General features: G+C 41.6%; 1 protein-coding gene across 1 annotated transcript in view; it reads left to right on the top strand.

Moving 5' to 3' along the window:
- Positions 1 to 20,321, top strand: part of LOC111263056 (uncharacterized) — a 50,876-nt gene extending 30,555 nt beyond the window's left edge. The window contains exons 4-10 of the mRNA XM_022837811.2: positions 1,480 to 1,641; positions 8,812 to 8,918; positions 14,673 to 15,063; positions 15,310 to 15,438; positions 15,610 to 15,716; positions 15,921 to 16,086; positions 16,385 to 20,321. Coding sequence (XP_022693546.1) covers positions 1,480 to 1,641; positions 8,812 to 8,918; positions 14,673 to 15,063; positions 15,310 to 15,438; positions 15,610 to 15,716; positions 15,921 to 16,086; positions 16,385 to 17,599 — 2,277 coding nt within the window. The 3' untranslated portion in view covers positions 17,600 to 20,321. The remainder of the gene's footprint in view (positions 1 to 1,479; positions 1,642 to 8,811; positions 8,919 to 14,672; positions 15,064 to 15,309; positions 15,439 to 15,609; positions 15,717 to 15,920; positions 16,087 to 16,384) is intronic.
- Positions 20,322 to 24,115: the final 3,794 nt, after the last annotated feature.

Below are 24,115 nucleotides of genomic sequence, written 5' to 3'. Positions count from 1 at the left end.
GTACACTTTTGACCAGATTCAAGTCGAGCGAATTTTCAAGCGTTGGTAGAACCTAAAAACAGTTAAAGGTAAGCTCTTTAAAGGCACACTTCGCCCGATGATATGGTGACTTGTCATACTTAAATACACAATTTCCATCCGAAAGCATTCGTTCATATAGTCTATCGTGAAATAGCATTACTTCACTGAGCCGTCGTTTCGCATCATCACGCTGCTGAAACGTAGGATGGAAATCAGGGCCGACACTTTTGCTGGGATGCTCGACATACTGGATTACACTGGACTCGCGTAGGGTTTTGCGCTTGTAGACGCGTTGAGCGTTATGATATAAAATTTACAAATGCGTTTCGCCTGAGAAGCAAACCCTTTTCCAGTTCATAGCTGTCCAACATTAGAATTGTTTGATCTATTTGAAACGCGCATATTTGTGTAGAGAGCCTAGCGGAGGTTTTTACAGCTGTTTTACGTTAGCTAAGGCCTGTCATTTCAATACGATGTCAGAGGGTTCTTATGAGCGCAGTACCCCACGCTCTGCTACCCTGTGACACAACTGAGAAGCCGTCGCAAATCGAGCGTTTTATAGGGCAGTTATTCTCTGTGTCCTCGTGGTCGCCTAATGGGTAACGCCTTCATCTGCTAATTTTAGGGACACACTCTAAGTTCGAATCCGCGGATAGACACAGTTTTTCTGTCCACCTGATGGAACTATGCCTAACAGCGGTGCCGGACGTAGAACTCGAAACACAAATCTAACGATCCTCGCTGCTCGCTGCATTGTGCACCGTTCTCGGCTTTTGCTTCCTATTTTTCCTGAAGACGTAGGCATCTCATCCTTCCTTTATCTTTCGAATTACCTTGTCCACTGCATGCTTCAGCACTCCAACCAACTCATCAAATTCTCGGTTTCTGTTCTCGAATGCGTCCTTGAAAGTCTAGTTTGACGAAAGAGTCCGCTGCTCTTCCGTGAAGCATTTTTGCAATCCCCATACGAGTTCATACATTGTCACAAAAGCAGGAAAACAGTCGAAATGCGTTCCAAAATAAGCTTCGTACGTATCATAAAAGCCTCGAAAGACATCGGTAATGCGTATGTATATTAGTAATAGTACGTACATAAATAATAATAATAATACAATGTCACTCACCAGATTTCTACTAAAATAGATATAATATTTACTCTTACATGTGTAATTCGAATGTGCCAATGTAATGAATATGAAGGCGTCATCGAAGGGCAGTATTATAGACCGCTACGGTCAGGCTCTCAGGGATCCAATAAAAGTGTCGAAGAATCATTTTTGTTTGTTGCTCTATTATCCTTTTTACTATTTCCTAGTTATACTGTTTCTTTGCGTGCTCCAGACTCGGGGTCATGCTTTATGTAACGTCTGTTTTATAAAGGTTTATCAGTGAATTTCAATGAAGCCACCGAATTAACTAATTGCAAGTAATAATAGATACCTGTTTGCATGCGTACAGGATGGTTCCGTTTGTTTGAGTGGAGGTGCAACCATCTCAGACGATGAAGCAGAAAGCTCCTCCGGAAACGGAGATCGCCTTCTTCGGTACACTGACAACGTCGTCCATGAACTGCTTGAAACCGAACGAGCCTATATCCACGATCTCGCTGCTGTGATACAGGTCAGTCTAAGGCGTTCCTACAATTGCCTAACCTTGCTCTATTGCTACATGTTTGTAGTGTATTGTAGAAAAGGTCATTCCAAAAACTTTGTATTTACGTGTACAGTTGCATCTTTTCTAAATTTCAATCAATCTTGCTAAATCGGGTTTTTTTTTCTACGACTAGTAACAAGAAATGGTACTGTTCGCGTAGCGAACGCGAAATGTGTGCCCGTCATCCGTGTGTCCATCGATACTGTCTCTCTCCTCGTTGAATGCGTGTAGCGCTCTTCGCGATTGAGAATGTTCGATTGGCATACCATAGGTATTATACCCGAAAACTATGACAGCCATAATTGTTTGGGCTCTTTGTGGGCATTCTCTGACCAACAAAAGGCCGCTAAGGCTGCTTCTACTAGACGTAGTTTACGGTAGGTCGCGCTGTAGGAATGCTCATAGACAACTACATACTGTCGCGACGGTCACGATGAAGTTCGGAATTACAGGGTGGAAGACTATGTTAGACCAAGAGTACTTGTTTGGGTACGATTGTCTATAAGTACAATATTTTCGAGGCCATAGCTGTCAACATCAATTGAATACCGCGCAATATTCGTCCGCTTCGTTCATTCGACCCTCTTTCATGAAGCCCTAGCTAGAGATTCAAAAACCCGGTGGCAGCGGTTTCTGTTTCAGTTCAAATACAATACGATCAGCTGTTGAACTACGGAAATTGACAAAGCGAAATAATGTGTAGTGATATGAGAAGCGTGGTCGGCGCTACTGACAGACGCTTTGGGGGCCAATGTCGCCGCAGTGCAGTGACGCCGATCATTTTAAACGTAAAGGCAACGCTAGTCTTGTAGGCTTCACCATTGCTACGGCTTTGCCTTTGTTATCACGTTTTCTACAGAGCATATCTGCGTGAGGTGTACAGAGCGTTCGAAGCTGTTAAGATCAGTTTCTTACATTTCCCTGAGGGATCGATCGGTTTGTCGAAAAAGCTGCGTTTAGCCCGCGCCTTTCGCGGTGCCTCGCGCACTTCCAGTTAGCGAGAGTAAAAGTGAATACTGTTGCCTTCAGATGAAAACCATTTCGAAATCTTTCTGTTGCGCGAGTTTGATACTTGTATTCATGGTTTAGAGCAGACTACCGACTTCATTGATTTCAGCCTTCTCCTAGTACATATTTTAGAATAGGTACGATGAAGATATCAGTCAAAAAATCCGCGTAAAATTCTATAAAACTAGCTACTATCATGTTCAACTTATGCTGAATGGTAACGCTGCTCCCTCAATCAGCTGGAGAGATTTCTAGCCATACTAATCAGGTAGACACAAACTATATCCAAATAGCATGCAATACCTATTCCATGCTTAAAATCTTATCCCGAGGGATCTTTAAAGTGTAGGTGTAATTATAAAAGGGTGACATTCTATTAAAGTAAAAAGACGTGCGTATCTAAAGGAAGCGTGTGACTTTTCCCACAGTTCTTTCAAGTGTCCCCTAGTTGTTTATTGTAATATATATTGAAAACGTTAGTAGACTTTGTAAATGTAGTAGTAAATAGTCCCATACGCTTGTACGTTTGGCGGCACAAGTTGAATAGTTTAACCGTCCACTGTATTAATAAAAGCTGAATGATCAGCTGTCATCTGGGCACTTTAAATTATTCGGCCTGTTTCCTATTGGTCTCAGTTGAAGCCAAGAGATCGTGGCGCTAACAGTCTTATTTAAACTGGTGCCAGAGGTCGCTAGCGGAAAGAAGGCTGGATAGAACTACTAGAAGAAAAGAATAACATGTCTCCCTATCTAATCAGGGATTTACCCTATTCCTGTTTATATGCAGTAAATGTTTAGATGAGACAGCTGGTACTTGAGCTGCCGTACGTATAGTTGCTGACAGTTAGACGCTGTTCACGTCGTCGGCTGCGGTCATTTAGCGTTTCCTGCTCAGAAGACGTCGTCTGAGAGCAAACTTAATGCTATGGAGCCGTGAAGGAACAGCGAATCAACATCGCCACGCAATTCTGATGGTTCCGAAGACGACAAAGAGACGTCTTTTCTTAGTAGCGATGTTATTATTCGGTTAAAAACTGCCACGTAGATCTCGGCATATGATATGAGGCAGATTTGGGTGTTTCCATCGAAAATTTCCCACAAATATCTTCCTTGCCTTTTTATAGGTCGAATTGATATTTAACAACTGTCAATAGTAATCAACTCCAACCAAAACCAATTTTCTGAAACTCGTTACGAGCATGTTTTAACCTAACATTTCTTATTATGTGAATATTTTTTTTTATTATGAAATCAAAAGCTGATCCAGTTAAAAAAAAAAAAAAAAAAACTTGATTTTTTGTGATATTTTACTGTCTCTGTGCAGAGATACCGCAGCTGAGAACCCTGTGCCTTTTGATCTGCTGCAAGGCACTGTAGCTTCCATGAATCTTAGACCGTGTATAGGTCTGTCACAGGACTTAGATGGTCTAAATCGTTTGTCGCTTTTTTGGCGGTCAAGGTGAAGACCTACATATGGCGTACTCTAGGATATCTCGATAAGGTGCCTGTGTGGTCACTCCTTGAAGAGCTCGCTGGCCGACCCGGCAAGCATTGAGGTGGACGTTTCAAAACTGTTTTCCACTTTGGTAGCACAAACTTGTGATTCATGCCCAGTGCCATGATCGTACAGATATAAAGAAAATAGGGCAGAGAAATTGGACTCTGAAACTTTGTTTTTGTGTGGTGTCTTGCAAAAATATTGCTTAAAGAGATTGGAATTGAATATTGACTGCGTCCACGCTGGTACATGCTGCATACTGATTACAAAAATAGCCATATTTTACAGATGTGCCCCTTCTATGTTGGCTTTCGTGGACATTAAATGCTGCGTGCGTTGGCTAGATATATGTATGGAAAATAAACAGTGTAGTGAAACCCCGTAAGGCTGGACTTGTTAAACCACAAGCTATCAAAATTTTACTTTTGCATAGATACAGAGGTGAATATTATTTCCTAAAATGTTTATCTTAAATATGGGTTTGGTCGTAGCCTTTGCTGTGCTGCATATATGAGCGCTACAAGAGAACAAAAATCTGTCAGAATATATAAACAATGCAGCTCTGGCTGATAAAGATACGAACACTCTAAGTAAAAACAACGAGCTTCTTTGTTGCTTAACCTCTATTGCGCACAGAAACGACCTAGGCGTACACCTCGGCGCCTTGACAGCTGTTTACATACATGCCTGACCAAGGTGCTGACTTGGCAGCGGAAGTAGCTGATTTTTTGCTCTTTTGAGGTAGTGTTTGATGTTCAGGTATGTGCATAGTATTTGGTCTTCAATCCTGAATCGACAATTTGTGCTAAGATCATTATGTAATGGTATGTATCATACAAACAACTATATCTTTATCATATATCATCGTAATTCGTCGTAGCTATCGTATGATGCTATTGTTGTTCCACTCTTGTTTTGCCCTACGCTTAACAACCTTCTCGGAAGCCCTGGTTAATTTTTTACGGAAATTAACACAACAACAGCCCAGCGGACAAGCATGGCATCTTGTCCGCCCTATTTGCTGCTGCGTGCACGCTTTGTTGTCATGAGTCAACGCGAAATGTGTTTTTGCTTGCGTGCTGCATCTGCCACATACTATGATAAGGCAGTCCTATTTTTTTTGCAAGTAACCTTATATATAAAATGGCTTTATTTTCGCCCGAGTTCTACGAATTCGTGTATAGTACTTAGTGTTTATCTGAGCAATAGATGGGCAACACTTTTGCGAGGTGTGTTTTGGAAGTGCGTGCTCATACCCAATTCAGCGCAAATGATGACAACGTCTGGTTAGAAATTACGATACGATAAAAAGCATATTAAATGGGAAATAGGTAAATGTAGACATCGTTGTAGTAGCTTATGGGACTCACATCGGTTCATGCTGTGGGCGTTAAGAAAAAAACCTTAGTATTTATTATATATTTAACGGTACTGTAACTATTTGATTGCCGGCTAGGATCCCTGTGTGGGCGAAACTCGTTGTTGCTAATGTGGCTGCGTGAGCAGATTAGTACGAAGGCTTCTAGACACTTGTCCAAACTTTTACTATGCAGAGATATACATGCTCATGGGGAAAACTACAGACGATTCGTGAGCGAAACAGAGTAGCGATCTAGGTTCTCTCTTGCTCCCTTGTCATCCGTAGACATTTCGTAATCGTAGTAACACTTGAATACGAAATAACCGATTGACTATGTTAAAACCAGACAAGCAGACGATCCTTCAGACAACCTTGTCTATGGTTGACTGTATATTTGCTCATAGTAAACATTGCGAGAACGAAGGGTAAGTTAAGCAACACCGTGTGGCTTCGTTTTGGAGATGATTGACGATTTAAGTGACGTTTACGGTATCGAGACTGGGCGTTTTTTCGGTGTGAATCATAGATGAAGAGCGTTAGCGAATAAGTAAAACAGGTAATTATTTGGGGGATCGGGAACGAAAGTTTTTTATATTGCACGAATGAAGACCATTCAGACTAAAATCGTAAGACATTTTGAGAAAGATTTTTCGCCAGTGTTTGCTTTGGGTGTTTAGTACATACGACGCGATTTTCGCGTACCAAAAGAATTGCTATCTTAAAGAAATCTACAAGGTTTGACAATGTAACGTATGATACTGTTATGATTTACTAATTCCTAATTAATCTACAAATGAATCAGACTTTAGGAGATACGATCGGAAAAGCATCCCGACTGTCGGTTTACGATCTATTTTTTAAATCTTGCCTGTTATTGTTTCTTGACAGGCTGATCTAGTTATAATCAGATGAACAAGTATGTGGTATCAGGGCATTCATAATTAATAATAACTTAAGACTCAGAGTAATGTTGCTAACGATAGCGAAATATTTAGATTTTTTCGCAACCAAAGACAGTCGATAAGTAAGCCGATTTTTGTGTACAGTGATTTTTTTTTTTTTTATTAATCTCGCGCGTTCGAGTAAAGGCCCAGTTGTTATCATTGGCTATTGCTAACTAAAATAAGATACAAACGTATATACTATTTGTTACTAGGTTACCTAGAAAGAAGTAAATGAGACATATCCATACAACGATCTGCACCTAAACACCAATCAACTGGCGTCACTTCAAGCCGTGTTGAGCTCAGGAACTTCTGTCCTAAACTATCAGTTTAGGATTCATATAAGGGGCATTCACAGCCTGAATTTCAGCAAGAGATGCAAACGTAGAACACTCTAGGAAAAAGTGTGTTGTCGGCCTGCTTGAAGCGTAGCCAATATGAACGGCAACAATGTTTTGATCCGCCTGGGTCGGTGTCCGACTTGATATACGGTAAGGTATCTGTTTTCCTAAAAAACTGGTAACCCCTAGACCTGTTCTACTTCACATCGTAACACGTGGGTACCTCGTATCTTTGGTAGGTGTAGCTCGCGTCGAAAGAATAGGACTCTGAGGGTCAGCCTGGCACATCCCATCATCACTCAACTAAGAGATAGGCCATCAGATAATGATGGTGCACGTATTTCTAGGGCAAACATAAAATAAACTCCATTTATATGTTTCTGCTATGAACATTGAGTGACTCGAAACGTGAATGCAGTCTTAAAGACATACTAATGCGTGGGATGTTACATATTGCGTGATAATTTTTTTTTCTCAGCAAAAGTTTTCTGCTATCTTACAGTTGTAATGTTTGCATAGTTCATTTATGCAGGGTAAACTTATGTGCTATAGCAAACATCGCTATAGTTACATGAGAACACTTTTATGTTGTGGAATGAAGTGGTCGCCACTATTAGACGCCCACTTCTTTTATTGGCGGATTGAAATTTTGCTGCCACCGCCATGATCTTGAATTTGACAGTCCGAGATGTTTTGGCGATTGGCTGTAACCGGTGTGTTAGAACGTAGGGGGATTTTGAGCGTACACGCGCTATCAAAGCATATAACGTGATGACGGCCATTTCGGAGCGAGAGAATTCCGGTGTTCAATAGCACACCTAACGGCTGTTGATAGGTGAGCAGTAGGAGCGTAGGGGCAGGAACAGGTCATCTAACTCGAGCGTGAGAAATAGATAGCAAGGAGCGGTTGGATAAATAACATTAGTGGATCGTTACGCGTTGGACTTACGGGTCTATGCGTTTCTACATACGGCGGTCGATGATGTAGGATGTTATTGACTGAAGGGAAAGTCGAACAAAACTTTAGAATTGGTTGAAAAAGGTGACAGAATGACAATTCCCCTTCCACTCCCGAATTGCAGTCGTCTGCTTCCAGTTTTATTGTCCTAGTTGCGTCATCTACCTATGACACAGCTCTCACAGCAGCGGCGCTTGTTAAGGCTCATAATTGTTCCGTTAGTTCCGCAGCTGTTATTCGCTGAGCGCTTTTGTGTGGCCTGTACTAACACATGTGTTGATTCAATAAGATATAGAATCGTTTGTTAAGCTGACAGTGTCGCAATTAAAAGCAATTTTTTGACATTTGGCATACACATAACTCGACCTTCTGTTTGTCTTATATAACATATTGATTGTAGAGAGCAACGAGTGCTATTGTGTGATACCGTCATCTAGTGGTTCACGTTTATTCTGATCCTCGGTGGTTAGCTTGTATTGCCGATGTTGTTTGATGAGAAAAAATTTTCGCACGTTCTCCCCTTCGCGAAACGTGTTGGTGTTTGTAAACCATAGTATATTTTATATTTGAAGTCCTTGTACATCGGTGTACATGTACACATTTATATAATAGCCGTAGTAATAGAATGGCATTGAGCATCATTCAGCCATGTTCTGGTCACGCTGTATATTTTTGCCAGTAAATTTCGATTGGCAACGTTAATCACTGTCTGATGAAGACCTGTTGAAGGTCAACTCGCATCTCTATGCCCTGAAAAATACTGAATGGAGATGGAATGATGAAATAATGATGGAGTTTCTTCTTTATGCAGGTTTTCGTTTTTACCGTAGGCCGTAAGTTTGACCGCTGAGGGATGTGTTGCTGTAAAAAAAATGTTAGTTTTTTATTAGTTTGTACCTCTAAAGATATCCTGGAGGTTAACATTACTACTATTATTAGTACTGTATTAATTATGGCAGGTGATAACGCTTCGACGTTCGGAACATGTCCAATGATAGAACTGAACAGATAATCGTCTCGCTTTTCAGGGTTACCTGCGGCCTATGCGCGAATGTGGGGTACGTGAGGGTTTCATTAATGAAAAGGACCTCCTCGTTCTTTTTGGGAATCTTGATGAAATTCTCGAATTTAACAGGTAAGTTGTTATCAATTATTAATTTGAAGACGGTGTCGCATTTATCTAGGTATATTACGATTACATTGACAAGTTCAAAAGGGATATTGTCTTGGGGAAAAGAAGGGGGAGTGAACTTTACATTTTCAGACCGGCACACACTATGCGGCTGGATTGTTTCCAATAACACGGTACAATGTAAGGTTGCGATAGATATTACAATCGTTTTAGATATTCGGATTGAGTACACCTAAAAAATCATCTATTATATTAGATCGCAAAACGAACATTAAAACATATTCTGCCAATAATAAATTTAATCAAAGAAAAACTAGGTGTTTATAGGCAAGCTAGCAGAATTTGAAGTAGAAAGCAAGACTGCTATGGTCGCATATCTCTGCCGTAACTATGATTTGGTGCGCTTGCGGCTTGCGTTAGTATCGTGATGATCATGTCGACTTTGTTGGCTTTCTAATAAAATTTATATAGTCATAACAATCGGACTTTTTTGTGACTATCAGTCTGCTAGACCCAGCTTAGCTCAAGCAATTATTGTATGAGATGTTAGGCTCTTGGCGATTACGTCTGTATCGCCATTACGCGAAAAGCGTAAAATTTGTAAAGCACAGGTAGCACGCACTACATTCTGATTGTATTACCTGTAGTAATAGAATAGGACCGCTCCTCTCTACTACGAAGTACATATTTATATAACTAAATACATATTATATTATAGGCCACTCTAATATCAACCAGTCGGTGTGCGGTACTTCACTGTTATATTTTAGGTGGAGTAGTTGCTTGAGAGGAAGCAAGTGTTTCATAAATCCCTTTTAAAAAAAAATAATATTAGTAGTATTTGTTGCGGGCATACATACGTCGTGTTATTTATCGACCCAACGACAAATAGCTTTGTCTTTCCCTTCTTGTTGATCATCGCACGGGGGCTGTGCTCGTTAGGAGTTATGCACACACATCAAAAATGCGCTGTACATAATTATAGAACATAAACGTGCCTTCAATGATGACCAGTTATCGATTTGAAACTGATTTCAAAGTGAACAAAACTGTCGTCTATTTGTCAAATTATGACAAATAGGGTCGTGTTGAATTTTTCAGGCTTTCAACATTTTAGATTTGCTTTCGACATCTATTAATTACGAACTACTTTTAGGGAAAGATTAGCACTATTAGATATATTATATTATGCATAAATATTTATCAAGAGAACTATACTTTATTTAGATTTATTTTTAACACGTCCAATATTACTCAATCAAATAACCGTGTATGTATGTGGTAGTCAAAAACTTTATAATAACAAGTGAATGGCACAACATCGGGAATTTTTCTATCTAAAATCGTTACCGTCATATGAGTCAAACGATTCGCCTTTTAAATCAATAGAAGAAGTCTAAGCTGATTTGAGAGATTTTTCCATACGCCCTAAACATAGTACTAGGTGGCGACGAGCAGCAGCGTCATGTGGATTTTCCGTGCGTATGGGGCATTCACATGTAGCATAAGGTTCACAGAAACCTAACTTTCTGCGGGTTCTGTGGTGAAACGACACCTGAGCGAGAAATGACATATCATATACCCAATTCTGTTCCAGTTTTATACTCATTATATCCTAGCCATGCCCTAGTACCAGTACTCCTGTGAGGAAAAAAAACTAACGAGATTTAGTTGTTCGAAATTCTACAGTACTTTAAGATTTGACCATCTGACGTGTATCCCATACCGTGCGATTTGGTCGCCCATGCCGCCGATACTGTCTTCCTGCATTTTTCGATGACATGTACAGTGAAACTTTTGTTGTTCACGGAGACGACCAACTCCAAGTTTGAAAACCCGTTTTATAAGAGGCGACCCGGCAAAATACAAGGTGTAGGTGCCACTGTCTCCTTTTCTGAACGTCATCGCTTACAGCTTGGTCAGATTCAGGGTCAGTCAGGCCCTAAATCTGCGACTGCCGCATAGAGCCGGACTAGTCTTGCCACACTTTAAACAAGTTCGACCCTTTCATCACTAAGTCGTCTGCATAACGGATGACTTCGACTGATTTGCTCGGCCCTCTTATTTGATTAGGGAGGCCCCTCAGCAAGATGTAGAATAACGGTGCGACAAGTTATGTCTCTAAGCCGGGTCCGTTGTCTGTGTAAAGGGCGGGAGTTCGGTCACTCCGTCGTCGATAGTCATTCTGTTCTTTGGTACAATCGCAGCGAGAGGGTTGAGCACATTCATAGAGACGTATTACTTCGTGAGCATAACTTTGCCCCTAGGCGCCGAGTCGAAAGTTGTTTTGAAGTCGACGAACACCGCATATAGCACGTTGCGTGGCGTCGCCGATGCTCTTTTGACGTCGACTACCAGGATTCTACATGTCGTTTCTGTGGAATGTACTTGTCGAAACCTACGTCGCTGCGTTGGGATAGCGTGAACGCTTCGTAGGTAGTTGTTCAGTCTCTTAGCCAGCAAGCCGGAGAGTAGCTCTTTTTTTCGTTATTTTTCCACCGTGACGACGGCGTGGTTGGGTAGTTTTTTTTCGTTTTGTATCGGTATATAAACGTTCATTCAATAGAGCTGACCAATGCCAGAACGATGATGCATTTGAGATGCTCGCAGCGGATCCTATCTGGACCGGCAGCTTTCTTACTGCATAGATTCGCAAGAACTCGCATTACTTGCTACCCTGGGGGATGTCGCGTTGTATTGAGATCCCCTCTTCCCAATCTACGGCTAGAAAAAATACCGCGTGTGATATCGTGGAATATCTTGAAAGAGACATCTCCAAGGAGTGATATATGAGAAACGAGTAGCCACTCGGGTGAGTCGGCGAGCTGCAGTGGCGTGTTAACCATTTAAGTGATTGACGTTCTACATCGGGAATTAAAGGGGTCTCCGGCCGTTCCGGGTATTGTCGCCTTGGTGATGTGTACGTTCTTCGACAGATCGTCTTAAAAGAAAGGCTAAATTCGGGTACAACTCGGGCCGTATTTCGGCTATATATTTCGAGACTATCGGGGCTCCGGATAAGACTGCGGGAATAATTGAGCAACGGCTTGTATTTCCCAGGGGCCACGAGAAGGCTGTACTATAAGCTGAAGAATTTCAGTCAGACTTTAGTTCAGAAGTTTTGGTATTTACCACATTAAGAGCAGGGAGAACCTTGTGGCTGCATTCTAGCAACCTGTCCACAAGCTTGCGATTGACGATGCCGCGTAAAAGAGCCTCGACCGTTAAGGCGGTGGAAGGTCGTGGCCGTAGTTCGACTCAATGCTGCCGTTACACCGTCCACTCTTGACGCTGTGATATGGAGCGCGGGAGAAGCGTGAATTCTGCACTATCTTGATTCGCTTTTTTTTCGCAATAATACCGTTTACCGTTTTGCAGCCCTGTTGTAGTTGAAGAGGGAAACAGAGGCCACACAAATTTCTTAGGAGGGACGCGAGGAAAAATAAATTTTCCTCCGAAGAACTTTCCCTATATCTGTCCCTTTGGGTCCCATTCATGCATGTTAACCAATCCGTGAAAATACGGTAACTCGCATATATTGTTACTGTTAATATGCTTCTTTGCCTTTATGACAATGTTCACTTTCAGCGCCGCACAAATAACTACTGATGGGTGTGATTCAACATCCGCTAGCCAGGGTAATGATGATTATAGAAATCACAAATTACCATGTCACCATAAATTAAGCTTCTGTCACATTTAATAGAAAATCGTTGCAGCGCTGAACTTTTTTCGTTGGCGAACCCTGGAAATCTTCTGCATCGAAAAAAAAAAACAAACAAACAAACAAAATCAACTGCATTCGACACTCTTACGTATGCTTTACCTCGCTCGTTTAGCACTTGTGATTCTGTCGGGCTGAGTACGAAAGAGGAGATTCGAACGATCCTATTTTGTACATTGAACCGTTCGCAATAATGGGCAGGCTTCAACAGTTGCGTCACTAGAGCAGTTGTACCCCACTGTTCACTCATTTCAGGCCAGCCGGCCAGCCAGCCAGCCAGCCAGCCAGCCAGCCAGCCTACTACTCGAAGCGGTAGTAGTACCAAAAACTGCTGCCAAAATCCATTTGGTGGCAGCGAGCTGCAGAGCGTTCCTTATATCACCAAAGTCAGATAGGCAACTATAATACCTAAACTCATGGGCATGTATTTCTGGCAAGAAATCGAGAAGGCCATTTATGGCTGTGGCCTTTGTCGTCGTCGAGACGTTTCTTCGAAGAAGGTCACTCCACCGGCAGTAATATGAACAGCTGCAGCAGCAACAGTCACTGGCTATTTTTTCTTCTCTTTTGATGATCCTCTTAGTTCGCTCGAAGATTCCATGTAGAACAAAGCATTGGCTTCACTGTTCATTCACTGACGCGTTATTCTTCTTCGCTGACTGCCCTTCAGCCAAAAAAATCGGGTACTTACAGTTTAGCTTCAATGCAGCCAGCATTTACACCGGTACATAAACCCACAGATCGAAAGGAAAATCGATGCGTCTCCGAGAATTTTTTCCTACCTAGGTTTATTTGAAAGTCCTATGCTTACTAGCAAGGTACACAGACGTTACACACAACAGTGTTTGAAGTAGGCCCACGTACAACCTCGATCACATCCAGCACTCGAGCCTGTCGCGTTTGGGTATGACCTAAACGTGTCATGTGAAGCAAAACGCAAAAGGAGTGATACTTATGAAAACGTGTGCAGTCGAATTAGCAACACTTGCTTTGTCGAAAACAATATCTAATTCTTGGTCGATCAGCGCGTCACTGGCTCTTTATCTCAACAGATGCTGTTCCAGCACGTATGCTAAGGAACAACGGTGAATTTGCTACGGCCTTCGTGCAAGCATTCCTATTTCTGCAGATAGTTGTTCAACTATCGCTCATTGGGAGTGTTAGTAAATTTCCTTTTGGCAATTTCCAAAACGACAAAAAGAAAAGCTCAGGCCTTGTCGAGCTACCGTTTTATCGCAATGCACCATGCAGCATTTCCACTATGCGGCAGCGAAAGCCTTTTTTTCAGATTTAATAACACCTGTCAACGCTTATCAGGACACATTTGAATGGTGGCGAAACTTCTATGGGTTTATACGCTCATTTGATTCTTCTCAGCTGACAACTGCAGACCAAGGCTCATTGTAGCCATTAAACGGCTGCGAGAGTTTTGTTTGAACCCTAGATTAAGTCAGCTAGTTTCTATAGTTATGTCTGTCTTCTGTTACTACATATTTAGGACAAATGACGAGTGAACAGAAAATTACGCATTACGTTTTTCTCTAGCATTACGAAGAAGCAAGGAGTTAGATTTCGCTGACATTTACTCACAGCTAGAACTTGTGATGAGCCAGGGTGGTTTCTATTCGTTTACTAAAACATGTGTAATACGCATTTAGTAGAAAACCTCTTATGAATGCATATAGTGACCAACATACTTAAGTACTCTAAGGCTTATTGCAAAGTAAGAAAACTTAGATTTATAATTAGGTAGTAATTATAATATATCTCGTTATTGTCATTATTGGAGGAGCTTAATGTCGTCCGCATAACCGCTCTGCGCTAGGCCTATTTTCTAGACATTAGGTAAGTATGCCGTTGCTTACTTGTATAGGTTTTTGAAGCAGTGAGACAAGCAGCGATGTTCAACAGGACCGTTGTGAGGAAAAAGCCTTTCTGCCTAGCTTTTATCATTGACGTGTTGGGTGTTGTTACCATTGATGTGTGTGATATCGATGATCGTGCATCGATGTTATCTGTTTTTACCTTTGCAGTCAATTTTTAAAACGGCTGACAAATGAGTGTTCTCGTCGACTACTCACTGGGCAACGTCCAGGAAGTTACGCTGTCGCAGTAGCAGAATGTTTTCTTTCGCACTTTGCACCTTCAGGACAAGTGGAAACTGAAGGCTCGATAGGTGCAGTGGCACTAAATGGCGTTCCCAGAACCAATTCCTCTCTTGCGGACAATTCAGCAGCAGCTACAGGTGGCGTGAAGGTATATGCGCATTATTGCACCAACTACCCCCGAAGTCTACAAGTTCTCAGTCGGCTCGTTCAACCCGAGTCACGGTCTTGTGCGCTCCTTGCAAAACTTCAGCTTGGACTTGGACATCGCATGCAGCTTGGGTCATACCTTCTTAAGCCCGTCCAGAGAATTCTCAAGGTATTCGTTCAACTAAAATATTATTATGTTAGATATAATTAAATAGTATTATGAAGGAGCATAAAGCAGCGGCGAGCTTGGCCGCAATCGAAACTAAGAACGAAGTCAAAGAGCCACTTTTGAGGAGCCATGTCGAAGGATGATGCTAGCTATATTAACTTCAATCTATATTCGAAATTAACCACTTAATACTCGACGACGCTTGTTGTATTTCGTATTACAATAGTATGTACTTCGGATTTTCAGTATCCGCTTCTACTGGACGCAATGAGACACTATGAGAAGGATTACCCCGGGTGGCCTGGTCAAGAGCTCATCGAACGAGCACTGAGAGCGATGCAAAGAATCGCTAACCGAATCAACGAAATCAAAAAGGTCCATGTTAGACACAAGCAAGTGTTAGGTCGTGTTTACCACGTTAATTCCACTTGAATCATCGCCTGAGTTCTATGTTACACTGTCTTCTAGTTTCATTGGTTCCGTATAGAGTATAACATTGAGATTATTTCTGCTTGTATGAACTCCGTTTTCGGTATTTTGACATAGTTGGATGAAGATGCGGTTCGTGTACAGGAAGTACAAAGCTTTTTGCAAGGCTGGACAGGGAACGACCTTACAACTTACGGAGGACTCGTTGCCGAGGAGAGAGTTATGTAAGTAGCATGTTGTAAATGAAAAGGAAATACGGCAACGGAGTATAAGCGGTCGTACTCTTTTTCTCAATAACTATGCGTAGCGCAAGGGCTACGGGGTTCACAGCCTTTACCAGTAATGTAGGATAATTTTACACACTGCGTAACCTAAACGACTCATCACATTTCTGTATTCTACCTGTTTTTCTGCATCGGTGGTCTTAGGTGTCAAAAGAAGCATTTAATGCATATCTTTCTTTTCGAGAAAATGCTACTCATCACAAAACGCAAGCGCAAGACCCCCAATTTGTTGTGGTACGCACAGCATATCTTCACCAACGACCTCATGGTGAACGAAAACAGGGTTATCATGGGTGACTGCTCGTTCCAGGTACGAATAGCAATCAATTAGCCACATCGTGCATTTTTTTCTGTGAAAAATTAAATTTTTACAATTTATGGCCAAACGTTTACGTAGCTAATCTTATTATTCCATTAACGTGGCGTCGTTCTTCGAAAATGGTAGTCGTGAGCTGCGTGATGTAAATAGCTCTAGATAATGGACCGGCATATAGGGCTTTTTAAAAAATAATGCATATAATTTATTATTATTAACCTTGAAATGACACAACGGGAGACGCGTTCATTGAAAGCTAAGTATTGATTTTTTCCACTGTGACAATCTGTAGGTGCTTTCAAAGAGTAACCGAGCAATTACGTTCGTCTTCGAGACGACGGGACGGGAACGGAAAAAGCTCTGGTGTGATCGGCTGAACAAAATTATTTTGGAGTCTCTCAACATTTCGCCCGAGCAGCGTTCCAGAATTCTCGAGAACCTTCGTATGCAACGCAACCTTAGCAAACAGCAGCAGCAGCAGCAGCAGCAAAGTAAGATACACAAAAAGGCCTCCCGTGGCCTAGACTCGTTGAAGAAGGCGACAAACATATTGCACCGAAATCGAAGGGCTTCTATGGATAGCAACGGCATTTCGCAGCAGACGAAGAAGACAGACAGCATTGAAGTGACGAAACAAGCGGCCGTCCAGCAGACATCTCAGGATCTCCCGTTATCTGTTGGCTACACTGTACATACCTCTAGCCAGCATCCGCGTGTGCACGGACCGAGTAAAGAAGTTCACGAAGTACGTGCGCGCAGTAGAGGAGGACGCACCAGTTCAAAGTCATGGAAAAGCGGACTGTCGTTTCGGGTGCGCTACTATAATCAACAGAGAAGGTACCACAGCCAGATAGATCTTCGTGAAATTATTGCGTCTGTCGAAAGCCGAGCGTCCCCGGCCATGGGGTCAATGCAACGAAGCGCTTCAGTCCCTCGGTGGATGGACCTAGGAGCATTAGGTGCCCGGCTAGACGCCAGTAATGTAGGTAAAAGTCATGCATTTGCCGAAGCTTCAAGAGGTCGACAGTGGCAGCATATGCTATTCAATATGAGCAGCCGGTTACGTGCATCGCTGATGAGTTCGGATAGCGCATGCAGTAGTACTACGCATTCGACTGGCGATCATCGCTGCCGAGATCGATGCCCTTTACGGCCAGCATCAATGGACTCGGCGTTATTCTACGGCGCCAACTCTGACGGTTCTGAAGTTGAGGTCGGTGAAGAGGAAGAGCTCGAATCGAACAACAGTTCTGGATCATTTTACGAACGAAATTTTGAGATGTCGTGCCGTGACGAAATCTTTCGTGATTCCGCAATCTTTTCCGAGGACACCATATCGCAGCTCTCCACAGAAATAGCCGCCTGTCAGCGAGACAGAAATGTGTCGTTAGCCCAAAAGGACGATGGCGCTAAGCTCGGTTCTATTGAGCGGACGGAAAGCGGATTTACTGAAGAGGATGATGCGGGTGATCAAAAAACGGTTGATAAAAGCCAAAAGGTTAAGTAGCTCGTAAAAAAGCGTTAGGTTCTTTGTAATTTTATGAATAGACCCACTCGGTTGACTAGAGCACGATGAGGATCACGGGCAGTTCTACAGTACATGTTTACATAACCATATACAGTAACATGCAGAAACACTTAAAAAAAATGAGCTTTACCGCAGCTATTTTTCTAATTCATTCAGCCGTGTCTGAATATATTTCGTCGAATGTCATTTAGGAGAGTCTTGTGTGTGTGCCAAATAACAACGGAAACCATTGTTCCGCAAATTGTCTAACGTACAACAAGGTATGCAGATACTATTTTGAGGAAATTTCTCTGGGTTCCTGAGTCTGAATGCAAGTTTGCCTCTTTAGCTAGCCCAGAGCAAATATTTGAAACACGTAATTGAGGCTGTTGCCCAGTGCAAACATAACATCTAACGCGTTCGGATTCAGGAAACCTCCGACAAACTGTATGCGATTAGACGCTACTTTTAAGGCTTTTCGATAAAAGTCAAGGGCTACGGCAGTTAGATCAACTCACATAGTTGTCACATATCGTAGGGATTGTTCGGCCATCTACGGAAATTTGTTAGTGAATTGTTAAGTTAAATACCCTCTCGGCGTTTGCCCATTTGTCTGTTTCGGTATCACGCGTTTTGAACATTTGGGTCTATTGTCCTCTGACGCTTTGCCCTGGTCAAACCGCATTATTGAAGAGGACAGCAGGCAGCCTCAGTCCCGAACGTGATGATTGATGCATGAGTGAAACGTACGATTAATGACTATAGTTAATTCATGGCTGGAAACCATTCAGGGTGTGCTTGTTACCCGTTTGTCAAACAAAGTATCATGTGTGAATGATGTAAACATAAAGTAAATAGTTCCTTCTAGAGATGAAAGGTAGCTATTGAATTTGGAAACATTGCCTTTTCAAAGTCAATCATTTGGGCAGTATACGTATTGCTTGAGGATTAATCGTGAATTGATAGTACTTGCTCGTGTGAGATTGTTGTATTGATCAAAAAAGGCGTTGAAAGAATGAGCAAGATGTAATATTATTGTCAGTCACTCTCGTTCATGACTGTTGTCGACGCAAGACCTAGCTGGAAATCTGCCTGTCTGTATCTGTAATGAATCAACATGGCGGATAGCGGCGATATGCAGATATGTACAGAGCTAACGCGGCAAAATGGCTCAAAATTTGAACCGTGAAAAAAGCCAAAAGCTGAAATAGTCGATACGAATAAGCCTAATGTATGTGGGCAGCGTATTATAATGGTGATCGATTGTCCCGTTTATTCTCACTATCCACAATTGCGTATCACAGGTTCAACTGCTATTACGTGGCTTAAACGCATCAAGTAGCACAAGTTTAAAATCATAGTTGTTAAAACAAATACCTCTGGATTAATCTGTAGTTTTTGTTTTTTTTTTTTTTTTTTTTTTTATACATTAGGTCTGAGAATATCCGATAAAGCCAAATGTTGTTGTTGTTCTTCTTCTTTGGGTATGGCTTGTTTACAGATCTTGGCATTGTGTTCACTAATGCCACCTACATACGAGTAAACGGCGAACGTTTCTGTGTAGTAAATCTAAAATCATGATTACAATGTATTTAATGTAAAAAGGAAGGATGTTTTCATTATTTTTATTACAGAATAGCAAAGGCAACCTTACAAGCGTATATATATATATATATATATATATATGGAATGAAAAAATAATAAAGATAGAGATAGAAGTATTTATGGCGATTTAAAAGCAATGTTGGATGAAACGCACAGCATTCGTCACGCCCCATGAAAGGTACAAAAGCTCATGGTTGAGCGTGACAGAATTACAAGACTAATGACGGCTGCATTTTTTTTTTACTTCATTCTACCTAGTAGATAAACGAAAATAGCGGGTGTTCATGCAGACCCTAAACTTCCAATTGATGTTAGTCACTGTAATCGTTTGCTCTATAGCTTCCCTCTGGCGGATGTGTAATCCTAAGGCGTCGAGTGCTCTATAGTCGTGTTTCCAGTTCTTTCTCTACCTTTCCTTTTACTAACAAAGAGGTGCTATGTGGACCTATGAAGTTCCTATCGACAGTTCTAAGGCGGAGTATAAACAGGTTGCCCGCTTGTCAATTGCAAACAATGGAAAAGAGCATAGAACAACATATCATCACGAGTTCTTGCGACCTATAAAGGTCGCCATCACTCCTACACAACGCTTGAACCAGTTGTGGATCTAAGAGTGCACTGGGTGCGAATCGCTACCATTATATAATGCATTGAAGCGTACCTAAATACTAGCAAACGTGTTGTTGTCTTAAATTCGAAACTTAAACAGCGGCTCTTGGTTACCGATAGACAAATTATGCGTACGACATCGTTTTTCTTTATTTAAGTACCTAATTCTAAAACGTTTAATACTATTTGTAAGCGAAGTACAGACGATGAAAAAAACGAAACATATGTAACCCATCAGGAACGACCACTATTTCCTCCCAACAGGAATTCAGGCGTCGCAGCCCCAATGAACAGATGAAGCTCTAAGGCGATAATGACAACATCAAACATTTTAGATAAGAAAACTTCGTTCACGGTGCTTGCATCTAAAGTATATACACATTTATGTACAAACATGTAGAGATTTTATGATACTAATTGGATGATACTGTTAAACTATCTATTTATAAAAACAAATCGATATTTGAGTATAAGCTATGTGATTAATAAATGGTATAAAATAGCCGTATACGATATTTTTTTTAGGCCTTCATGGCTTCGGGTATAAATACACTTATATCTAGCCTACATCAAAGGTTGTAGACATTGTGCTGCCCTAAAGCTTTAAATAGTAACTCGCATGTATAGGCTTGGTTATGTTTTGATTACATTCGCTCTGCTTCCCGTATATCCAATATCAATCGGATCGACGCACTTCTATATAGCGTCACTTTTATACATTGTATTATTAAGTCGATCGGAAATTTTGTAAGTGTTGCACAGCTCTCAAGATAAGCTAGTTCATGCCGGTTTTCGGTGCAGTCAGAACGTGAAGTTTTGAATATCCAACAACGCGCTCTTCACTACAGTCTCTCACGAAAAATGCACCCATGCATGAGGTCTCTATCTATGAGAGATGGGGAGTATTAGATACGTTTGCCGAAACTGGTTTCAATGCATTGGAGATGAAAACCAGCATTTAAGCCTTAAACCACGCTTCGTATGGCCACAGGAAGTGGGTAATGGTAAAGTAGATGAAAATTTGGCTTGATCCTCATAAGAGCTCTCTGCAGAGCTGTGCATTAACTGTCTTGCATGACCCATACACACAAGGGAATAGTTTGAAGATAGAAACGGTGTATGCCACGTAAACCCATTGAAAACGGTACTATCGACTTTTTGTAACATCGATTGAAAGTAATTTCTGCACAAATTCTACTTCGAAAATTCAAAAGGCTCTTTTTGCGGAACTCTTGTTAAAACGGGATAGCTAAATCACTAGGCAATGTTCTCAACGAGGTCTAAAAAGACTGCTCAACCATGAGCAGCTTTCTACTAAATGAAGCCGGGCGGCAAGTCAATCCCTAGTTAGAATCACACCTAGTTAGGAAAGTAGCAAGGAAAAGCCTTAGGCAGACGAATCACGTTGCAAGCTGGCTATGTCGTATGACGACAACAGGGAAACTCGGACAAACCATGAAAGGGGAATTCTTTTTTGCCTGACTTATAACCCAAACCTTGCTTCATCGGCTCAACTGTTTCTAGTTAGGCAGCAAACCCGGCAAAGGGTCTATAAATGGATCGCTTTCGTGGCTACTTTCTTCTGCGTCAAGCGGTCTGCCTGACATCATATCAATAGTGGCAAGCCAGCGAAAGCCCAACCTCAAATAACTTTAATAAGAACAACTAGTCTCTTCCAAAAGTTGCTTGTGTTTAAAGCAAGCCCCAAAAAAGAGACTTCTTTTTGCTTGATTCAACAAATGCCTCAAAGTGAGTCGCAGTATAAGTTGCTGCTACATGGACAAAACGATAAACATAATCAAGTAAGTTAGTACAAGTTAGCATTTAACGTCGAAGGAACTTTTTTTTCTTTTTTTATTACTTTATTTTGTTAAGTGTACCATTCGGTTGGTGTCTGTTCCTCAGTTTTGATTAAAACACAGGTAGGATTAGGCCGTCAGTACACAATTGGTAGTGTGACCCTGTCAAATGTATCTAGAAAGGCATAGATATATAATGCCTTAAGATATTTAGCGGGCCGAAGAATTTGAGCACTTTTTAAATTATGCACCGTTAATAAACGACATTCAGCAAATATTTATATAATGTGTCTTTTTTTTTTGTGATTTAGGACATCAAACTCAGGGAGTAATAGGTTTAAGGGTAAGGATATTGCTTTGTGGTGGAAATTAATGCACAATAATAAAGCTTCTGCTTTTCGAAAATGAAAGCACTAATGGAATCCGTCAAAGATTCGTGAAGACTCAGGGAAACGAACAGTTTGTTACTGATATAACGAGATCAATAGCGAACCCTTGGAAGTTAGAGAAGATGACTACACGTCGGGATTTTGGGCAAAAAAACACATTGTTATAATCACGGAAGCTTTTCTGCAGAACAGAACATGGATGATGCACTTCTGTCGGCAAAGTATAAGATTTTTCAAAACGCGCGACGAAATCAGTGATGTCAAAAAAACAAGCGAAATATAAGTTCCCCGTAAACTAGCCTCAGGACAGACGAACACACGTACAAGCGATTTACACAACTGTTGTCAGCAAAAACCCGGTCTAAACAAGTACCGTTGCTTTAAACAAAAGGGTTTCGTAAGAGAATACCATTGTGCTATTATACGGTATGGGGCAAGCAGGCGAACCAGATGGGAATTGTAATAGCCCCCTGACTCGACGGTCAATGGTATAGCAATGGGGCGCCGGTTTAGATGAGATTAGATCCAAACAGTTGACACAAGCGCTCGTGTTAGCTCCATGTTGGACTGCTTCCGGGATGGGAGAATATGGCCTATGGTAGAAAGGCTTTCTCATTGCTATCCCGAAAGACAAAGGCGACTTCCTAGTATCGAGATAGTGAAGGAAAATTGCTGTAGAGAGCTGCAGCGGCAACGTACTTCCAGTTATATACTTCACGGGTCTCTCTCCACTTTCTTGTAAGCTCGATGTATGATCTCAGTAAAACAACACAGGTTCCGTAGAAAAGAGTTAACAGCGACTGCTTGCCTAACATCGTTTGCCACGGTAAAATTTGTAATATATAGCACGATCGCTAAACAGGTAACCTCTATTGTATTCGTCGACTTTGACAGAGCACTGAGAACTTTGTTGAAGTTTGTCGAGGCAGGAATCTTCCAGAACCTAGTCCAGTTCATTGTTTCAATCTTGCACGGGAGCCCCTAAACGTTGCAAAATGATGTGACGGAACTGGGCCTCTTTCAGCAGCCGACAAAAGTGATTCGAGGCAACAACTTCAGCGTTCTACCTTCCTCAGTTATCTTTAACGATCTTCCAAGCATAATAGTCGGTAAACGAAGGTATGAGGTCAGATGTTCTACTCTACGCCGTGATCTTGGGATACACGGGACAAGTTGCTTTGAGGTTCAGCAGACATTGGCCCACTTCTAGGAGTTCATAACAAATGCCAGCCTGGAAATCAACTTACACAAGTCAGTACAATTGAGTTCTGAAAAGCAGGGCCACCAGCAGCAGCAAACGACACTCTTTCGTTGTACTCATCGCCACCTTAACATGTAAAGCATTTTTGCTGTCTAGGCCTGGCTTTATCATACTTCAAGATCTGCTCCATCCTGGTAGCAAGTATTGTCATAAAGAAGTTATTGCTTCTCTCATTGAATATGACGATACGCTATTTCAATTCCAAGTCTGCCCCAACGACCCATGTAAATCGTTTGTGAAAACCTTAGCGCAGTCCAATTCGGTCAGGCCGTGTGTACTTTTTCCGAAAGAACACTAAGTCTGCGTACATACTAACGCGACCGTTACGTGTACTTGCTAGAGGATACATTCTTTTTTATTGAGAACATCCAACATTATTGCGATTTACATATATATATATATATATATATATATTACTAAAATTTATCCGACAACAGGAGAAACGAATGATCGAAGCCGACCCAAAATTGTTTACTAGTGGCGCCATAGCGGACAGAACATAAAAGGAGCCATGTAATAGTCTACGTCTACAGTATATGCCTTCCACGATGTTGTGTGTGCTAATGAACCGTACCATGAGCTAGAGGCAAACTGCACCTGCGTACACTGCAGAGGTCGCTATCAGTGCGCCTAGCAAGGCTTGTGTCTAGGGATGCCTTCCTTGAATAGCAAGGCGCAAAGAAGGACAATAGTAGCGCTTTAGGAATCTTAGGAATATCTGACATTGTCCATGTACAACAAAGCTGACAACGCATAACAACGCCGAAATCCAGCTTGCCAAAGGGCCGGGCCAGTTAATTTACACGAGTTCCATGATTCGGTTTCGTTTTCTAAAGAATTTCGATTTATATAT

Source organism: Varroa jacobsoni, unplaced genomic scaffold (assembly GCF_002532875.2).
Source record: "Varroa jacobsoni isolate VJ856 unplaced genomic scaffold, vjacob_1.0 scaffold_727, whole genome shotgun sequence".
NCBI lineage: Eukaryota > Metazoa > Arthropoda > Arachnida > Mesostigmata > Varroidae > Varroa > Varroa jacobsoni.
This window is presented reverse-complemented; position numbering and strand designations above follow the sequence as displayed.